Consider the following 8,827-nt stretch of genomic DNA (forward strand, 5'->3'; position numbering starts at 1 on the left):
TTGCAAGTTTTATTTAATTGTCTTGACCTAGTAGTGTCTGCATGTGTCTTGCAAGCTTATTTTGCAGCAGTTGCTGCTTACTTTGAATCCAACTAATAAAGAGAATATGTAGCATTTCCATAGCATCTTACGTCTTCTGGGAACTTTACAAACAGTAATTAAGACTCTGAAGCCGTTCTGATATGGCGAGAGGCAAGGGTAGCAATTGTGACTGTGTGCACTTGTTTCTATTTCTGGCAGGGGAAGGACATGGTTTTAAAGCAGCAGCAAAGCAGTGAGTGGTGACTGAGGCTGCATCCCCCATGAAGATGCTGAACAAAACAGTGAATGATACATCGGAAGCAGACATATGCCCCCTAGAAGAGAGCTATAAGCACATCTTACTCCCCCTTGCATACAGCATTGTGTTTGTGCTGGGGCTGCTCCTAAACGGTGCCATGCTGTGGCTGTGCTGCTGCCACACCAAGGAATGGACATGCACCACTATCTACCTGGTGAACCTGGCTGTGGCGGATCTGCTCTACATCTTCTCTCTGCCCTTGCTCATCATTAATTATGCCATGCAGGACATCTGGCTCTTTGGAGAGCTGCTCTGCAAAATGGTACGTTTCTTATTTTACAACAATCTGTATGGCAGCATCTTGCTGCTGACTTGCATAAGTGTCCATCGCTTTCTGGGGATTTGCTACCCCATCCGGTCACTGGCTTATAAAACCAGAAAACTAGCTGTCATTGGCACTGCTGTGTCCTGGATACTGGTATTCATTCAAGTCTTGCCCAGCTTGATCTATGCTCACACTGGCTTCATCAATAACCGTACAGTCTGCTATGACCTGACTAGCCCTGATAACTTCAGCAACTATTACCTTTATGGTATGGTTCTAACCGTCTCTGGTTTCCTCTGTCCTTTTCTTATCATTTTAATCTGCTACTGTTTGATGATCAGAAGCTTGATTCAAACCACTGGCAAGACCAACCTCACGAGCAGCGCTGCCCGGGCTAAATCAATCCGGACCATCCTGCTAGTGTGTGGGCTTTTTGCAGTTTGCTTAGCTCCTTTCCATGTCACTCGTGCCATCTACCTTTACGTCCGAGTCCATCAGAAAGATGACTGCCGTCTCTTACAAGGAGCTACCTTATTTTATAAGATTTGGAGGCCGCTGGTGGGCCTTAACAGTTGCTTTTCCCCACTCTTGTATTTTCTTTCTGGCCAAACCAACACAGTCAGACTCATTCTGGAACTGAGGCTGCATAAAGTGGATCCCCTTCCTAAGCCTACAGTGAAGGGTAAAGTATCAGATGGGTAGCCGTGTTAGTCTGGATCTGTAAAAGCAGCAAAGAGTCCTGGGGCACCTTAGAGGCTAATAGACATATTGGAGCATGAGCTTTCGTGGGTGAATACCCACTTCGTCGGATGCATGGTTATTTTGTGGGTATTCACCCACAAAAGCTCATGCTCCAATACGTCTGTTAGCCTCTAAGGTGCCACAGGACTCCTTGCTGCTTTTACAGTGAAGGGTAAGGAGACAGTGGCACCCAGGAGGGCTCCTACCCTTGCTGTAGAATGAAGCCTGAGGAAACTGATCTCTGAGACTTTCCCTTCATGGCAGATTTACTCCAAAGAAGAGACTGTAGCAGCTTAAATTATTGCATGCACGCCTTTGAGAGGAGCTGTAAAACACTCACCTGCACCGATAAAATAGATCCTGTATAATGGCAATTCCCCTAATGCGGAGACAAGCTTTGGTAAAGAGTGGCTAGGAGTGAAGACTAAATATTTTACAAAGGGCTAGAAGGCAAGTTGTTAGCATTTCATGTCAAGCAACAGCAGCAGCAGTTGAGAAATAAAACTCAACTGCACCACCTCCAAAAACAAACAAACCCCAAATCCCCACTACTCACTATTCTTTTCCCAATGGAAAGGGAAGCCATGTACACATATGGAGAGGAATAAGTATAGCTGAGAGACTCACATTGAAATCGAGAGGAGGTAGAGCTTCCAGTCATTTGTCATGTACCAGTTGATACAATTTTACACACTACATTTCCGAAGCCATTTTCAGGAATCCCTGTTTCTATTTCAGTGACTGGACCTACTACTACAGAGTGAGAATGGCCATCTTTTCAGAGACGATTCTGGCTAATCTAGTAGATTTTCATTATTTAACATTTTAATTTTTTCAATGTTCTTTCATTAGAATCTTGATACACAAGTGTTTTGAGATGAAAAGCACTATAGGATAGTTAAGCACCAGAACAGGTTATGTAGGGAGGCTGTGGAATCTCTGTCACAGGAATTTTTAAGAACAGCTCAAATAAACACCGGTCAGGGATGATCTAGTTATACTTAGATCCTGCTTCAGAACATGGGGTAGGGAAAGAAGAGTAGGTGACCCCTTGAGGTCCCTTCCAGCCCTACATTACTACAGTTCTGTAAGAACTATTGTTAGCCTTTAAAAAAAATTCCAGCTGCCACTGGAATGCTACTGACTTAAAAAAGGTTACATAGTTGGATGAAAAGGCAGAAAGCACAAGAGCTCTACAGCAGTGGTTCTCAACAAGGGGTATGTGTGCCCCCTGGAGGTTTTCCAAGGGGTACATCAAGTCATTTAGACATTTGCCTAGTTTTACAACAGGCTACATAAAAAGCCTAGCGCAGTCAGTACAAACTAAAATTTAATGGACAAAATGAGAAAGCAAGCAATTTTTCAGTAATAGCAAGCGTACTGTGATACTTTTGAATTTTTATGTCTGATTTTGTTAACAAGTAGTTTAAGTGAGGTGAAACTTGGTGTACACAGGACAAATCAAATCAAACTCCTGAAAGGGCTACAGTAGTCTGGAAATGTTGAGACTCACTGCTATATAGAGCACCATGGGGCTGATTATATTAGACCAAAAATCTGGCCAATGTCTTGGCCAGAGATTGATCTATTTGCAGTTGAATGTTGTCCCTGAAAAGCAGTTACCCTAAAAAGAGGAAATGAACACATTTTATATATTGAAGTTTCATATAATTGCAAGTTAGTGACATACACTGTACAGCACGTGCAGTAATTAAAGTCTTGTTTCCAAACTCTTCAATGCCCCATTGCAAAGACAGCTCTTTGCAATAACCAAGTCACCAAAAAAAGCTTGAAGCGTGGCTAAAAAAGTTAGATTGTGAGCTCTCTGGGATTGTACAAATGAATAAACAAAGTTTGTCCCTGTGCATGGTATGAGACGACCCTTATAGGGATCCTTAGTGGGAAATAAAACAGTGATAAGCTTGTCCAGTGCCCTCAGCCCAACATCCTGTTTGTCCATCACAGATGGAAGAGAAACTGTATAGGCATATTGCAGAAAGAATTCATTAGCCAGTAGCACCCATATCATATGACATTCCATATCTCATAACAGACTTTTCATCCCACAACAGACAATTGGGAGTTGTATGTTTGACTCTAAACAGCACATCCGTTACGGAACTGAAAGGGTCCCACCAAACAGAGAACAACAGTTACCCAGGGCTATCAGTTTGAATTTTAACATTATTAGTAGTTTCCCCTCTTGTTTAGATTTAAGTAATTTTTGAAAATAGACACCTATTCACCTGACAATGTTAAAACAGAATAATACGGCCAGAACTGAAACAAACATTTAATTTGAGCAAGTTACTCAACCGGTGAGCGAGTCAGCTACTAAAAAAGCACCTTTCCACATCCTCATCCTCTATCAACACACCCCCAACATTTACCAAAACACCTACCTAATAAACAGCTTTTGAAATGTGCCTACTTGGAAAAGAACTCTCTGGGGGAATTGCATGTATTCTTACATTACTCATGGAATTGGAAATGAAGATCAAGGGGTTTCCCATAATTAGGAGACCAACTAGGTTAGACTGTTAGTGTCTGGATTGAGCTATTGAATAAGGAAACACTTAAAGATGTTACTATTTCTTTTTCTCCAGTGTTTAGAAATTGAATGACTCAGGATAAGTAACGGGATATGGAGCCTTTAAACTCCAATATGCTTGTTCAAATTGAGCCCAGGTTGGAAGCAACCTGGAGTTACCACTAGCTGACAGCCATTTAGTGATTTAAGTGAGTTGGTCTCAGTCCAGCTCCTGGTAGATGGTGTCTCTATCAAACAAAACCACCACTCTTGGCATTTTCCATAGAGGCCAAAGATTGAAGGGGCCTGGCGGTTGAAATAGCGTCTTACTGCTAGAGGCACACTTCAAGGCTAAAGTACAAGGTTAAGCGTAAAGAAGTCTTCACTGTTATTCCTATGTGAATAAAGGCTTCTAATTCTCAGCCGACGGCAAGCATTTTCACTAGCACTCTCTTTCCAGCAAAACCCCTCACACAGCATTACGCGTACTGACCAATGCTTATAGCTAACTGCTGGCAGACTCTTCTACTTGGAGAGCAACACCAAGTCTGAAACACTCGAGAAAAATACAAGATACAGGCAGATTAGCCTGCCAGGCTGAAGTTTGATTTCCCAACAAACCAACGACTCAATATTATTTGAATGTTTGAAATAGTATACTTCTAAAATATGAAAATGTGTTTAAATATTGACAGAATGTTTGTCTAATTGTGTCAAACATTGATTTTTAAAATGTGTACATGGTACACTATATAAAATATTCAGTAAAGTCTGGGATTGGCCTTTGTCATGCATTGACACTGTTATACTACCCAATGGAGTGCAGCTTATAGTCTAAATGGGATTTTGGTTAGTAATATTACCAATTAGGGAGAAGTTTAGAGATGAGCACACAGAGAACTGGAACTCAGCAAATCTGAAAATTCCTCCCAACTTGGCACATAAATTTGCTTTCAAATTTGTAAAATAAGGGGTAGTATTTTAGACACTTAATTTGTAAATATTTGTAAACTACTTAGAAATCAGATAAGAGGCTATGGCAATATTCTAACCCGTATCTAATGATAAAAGCAACTGAAGAAGAAAGGACAACAGAACATCCCCCACTGGAAAGTAGGGCCACTTTTATCAAAAAGGAAGGAAGAGTTGCACCTAGAAAAAACAGGTTGGACAGCAGGAGTAAGAACTGTACAATCTTACCTGTCCTAAGAAAAAAAGTAAGAGTGGAGACTTTTATAACACTTCTATTAGAAATTGTAGCTCACCAATTTTTTTGTTTGAATTAAACTTGCATTATGCAATAGCAACAAAGACTGTTTGGGGAAATAGTAAAGAACATTGTGAAACATGCATTTAGTAAGTTATTTCTTTACCATGTTAGCTCTTCTATACAGCCTTGCACAGGCATTGTAAACAAGTGTGCTTCTTCACTGATAACTGTTCAAAGTGCAGCACTGCAGCTATGAGGGAAGTCCATGTACTAAAAAGGCCTTAGTACACAAAAAGAATTTCTATGAACAGTTACATGCCACCAGCATGGCCTTTGCTCTTAAGAGAAAAAAAAATCTAAAGCAAATATGTATGCAGAGGTACAACTGTTTTAATTTATACAGAACCTTTCAGCTCTATAGCTCAAACAGGAAGTAATTCCAGAAAGTCCTATGGCCAGTTTATACAGGAGGTTAGATTAGATGATCACAACAGTCCTCCCCACCCCCACCCAAAAAACCCCAAATCATTCCAAGGAATTTTAAACTATATAGATACAAATACTGCCAAAGTACACCCCAACAGCACTTGCTGACTGTAATGATTCTTCTCAGTGGCAGAGGGCTGAAGCCCATTCATTTGTTGCAGCTGCTGGACTATGCCCACCTTGAGAGAGGGAAGGTGAAAGCCCCTTGCCTTTGCTGACAAAGGCATCAAATTGTAGCTGGAACAAGCACATACGAACAGTTGAAGCACTCATGCTTCAGCCAGCATGTGAGGTATGTTGTGATAATTGGGCCTACAAAATTAGCCTAATTGTGAACGCAGCTGTAAAAAGTGAGTGAATGTGAATGAGAAGTCACAATAACCTATAACATGTTCATGGGACAAGATGCAAAAAAGATGGAAAGACTGAATTAGTCCAAATGAAAAGGTCTACTGATATAATTTCTACTGTGTTAAGATCATGCCTGGTAAACAAGGAAGGCCTAATTGTTGGACAAAAAAATGCAAGTAGTTAGTGATGTCCTGCATAGCTTGTCTTTTTGCAGTCCTCAAAGAGACTTTGGAGGGAGAAAGCAGGGTACTGCTACACTGGCTAACTGGAAAAAAAAAAAAGGGGGGGGGGAGGAGGAGTAAGCTTCACCATCATGGCTGTTACCACCACCCCTACCCCTAAGTCTCCAGGACCTTTCTCCATCCTGATCCTGAGAGAGATCCTGCCCAGACCAGAGGGACCCAGGTGACATCACCACCTCCGCCAGCTCAATCCTGAACACCAATGGGGAGGTCAGACTGGCACACACCACCCATTGTCCTCTTCCTTCACCAGTTTATTTCTTCTTTCCAATCCCTCTTATGAGTTTGGGTTAGCCATCCTAGTCTGCTCTCCACAAAAAGGATAGTTACTACCATTTAAGAGACTGTCAAACAAGGAGGTTTTTTTTGTTTTGTTTTTTAAAGAAAAAAAAAAAACCACACCTTTCCAGCTGAAGGGAACAAGAGATGTTAAAATGAAACACTTAAATGGCTTTTCCTTTTTCTCCCTGTAGCTTAATAAAAGGTTAAAAGAATGTTTAATGCTGTGCTTGACATGGTACTAAGCAGGCGGAGATCTCTATACTAAGCCCCGAACAGTGTTTACCACTGTTGAATGAGGGGGATACAGAAGCCATATGCACTAATGCTCCATAATAAAGTGATATAGGAAAGCCATTGAACTAAGAACAGAAATAGGAAAGCTGGAGTTTTGAGTTGAGGCAACATTACATAGTGCATGAGAGCACTCTATTGGCATGACCACACTGCAGTTGAAGGCGTGACTGCAGCTTAAAGCTAGCACAGGTATGCTGACCTAAATCTAGCTAGCGTAACAGTTAAGACCCTGGGCTTTAAGCCTGGGCTTCAGCACAAGTTAGCAATGTGATGAAGTGTCCAGGGGGCTGGTGCAGCCCCATCTGAAGCCTGCCATTTCTTCACTATTTGTAGTCTAGATAATAGCTAGCATGGGTGTGCTTACCCTAGCTGCAATCACACTTGACTGCACTGTAGACAAACCCCATGAGGATTAAGGCCTCTGCATACTGATCAGTTCACCCACCGTTTAAATACAGCAAATGTTTAAGACCAGAGGGAATTTGGACAGGATGCCAATATTAACATACACATTTGTACTGATTACCATGTCATTTGTGAAATTATTTCTTGGCCCATGCTCCACCAGTACAGTACTGCCATGGATAGAGAGCCATGAGATCTGGGGGTTGGGGGAGGAGGGGAGAAGAAGAGGGCAAAAACAAGAATATCTTGTTTCTTTCTTTAGAGGAAGAACACAGCTCTACCCTCCTCGACTAGCAACTGCATAAGTTTCCTCAAGTTAGTTATCCTTCCCTGAAGTCCTCCCTCCACAGAAGACAGCAGTCATGTGCACTGACCACTATACAACACTGCTTAAAAAGCAATTAAGCATTAAACACCAAGAGCCAAGTGGCCCTATCCATTTAGTTTTATTTACTAAATAAAGATCAGCATCTATACGTATAAGCACAAATCAACTGTACATAATCCATCCATGGATAGTTCATGCTGCTTTCTTCCTGAAGATAGCATAGTAAAAAACCAAACAAAAAGGTTTAGCACTACCATGTGTAAATGCAGTCTTCAACAGTAACATATAAAAAGCACCAAGTTTTATACTATCTTCCTGGATAGATTTCATGAGGCCAGACTATGGCAGTTTTACACAATTCATAATACTATCTTTGATAAAGTTTGTAGAATACTGAAGAAGTCATAGAAAAGTAACTCACTTAAAAAAAAAAAAGTATATTTGCATATACAAAATTCTTAATAGAACCACAAGTTCCAGATATAAAAGTCAACATTCCTCAAGTTACTTCTGATTTATTAAATTAATATAATTGTTAGGGTAACAAACTATTAGAAAAAAATACTGGCTTCCCTGTGCAGTTAAGACAAATTTTAAGCAATAAAGGTCAGAGTATAATAATTTAGTTCAGATTAAGACCACACTTTAAAAGACTGAAAATTCAGTCAAAGTTAGTCTACTTTTTTAGTTTTTTACTATCCACTTAGCAAGAAATATACATGTTGTATGAGATTTTGGGGTCCAGTTCTGCTTACATTGCAAGCATGGGAGCCCACACATCTTTGGGATAAAATTGGTCCTAAAGCCATTTTTCTCATTGCAGATAATATTAAAACTAGTAGATACTCCACTCTACATTTGTATAAATATGAGGCTGATTGAAAGTTACACATTACAGTTAACAATTTGATAGTTATAAAAACTGTATCAAGTGTCATTTCCACAGGAAAATAGCTCAGCTTTCATTAACACCATTACCATGTACTAGTGCAACTTCCAAGTCTGGCTTTAATGAATATTACTGTGTTTTGGTTTTTTTTTTTAAATAAATAAAACAGCCAAGTTTTTGTAAAAATCTCAATTTGACAGAACTTAAAAAGGCAGTCCTATTTCTACTGTTTTTTTCACTATGGAAAATGTAAGTAAAAACTGAATTATTGCAGGAAGTTAACAAGGATATTCAGCATAAAATGTAGTATGACCGGACTAATACCTATATCAAGAATATGTAGAATGGCTAACAGGCTATTGTTTCCCAAGGCTTTAAAGTTTCAGATTTGGTTTTGTATGGCACACAGAAGTCAAACCTCCCCTAATACTTCAAACCATTTTTTAAGGTAAGGTGGTTGCTGA

The 8,827-nt window shown here is 40.1% G+C and overlaps 1 protein-coding gene across 1 annotated transcript; it reads left to right on the top strand.

Annotated features, from left to right (window-relative positions):
• The first annotated feature begins 302 nt into the window (after nucleotides 1-302).
• Nucleotides 303-1,307, top strand: LOC101945248 (P2Y purinoceptor 3-like). The gene has a single exon (XM_042853950.2). The coding sequence runs from the start codon at nucleotides 303-305 to the stop codon at nucleotides 1,305-1,307; it is 1,005 nt and encodes a 334-aa protein (XP_042709884.2).
• The last annotated feature ends 7,520 nt before the right edge of the window (nucleotides 1,308-8,827 follow it).

The sequence above is a fragment of the Chrysemys picta genome, chromosome 9 (assembly GCF_011386835.1).
Source record: "Chrysemys picta bellii isolate R12L10 chromosome 9, ASM1138683v2, whole genome shotgun sequence".
NCBI classification, from domain to species: Eukaryota; Metazoa; Chordata; order Testudines; family Emydidae; genus Chrysemys; species Chrysemys picta.

Bases quoted from the DNA above. Each gene is read 5' to 3' on its own strand.
- LOC101945248 (XM_042853950.2), top strand. From the start codon at position 303: ATGAAGATGCTGAACAAAACAGTGAATGATACATCGGAAGCAGACATA.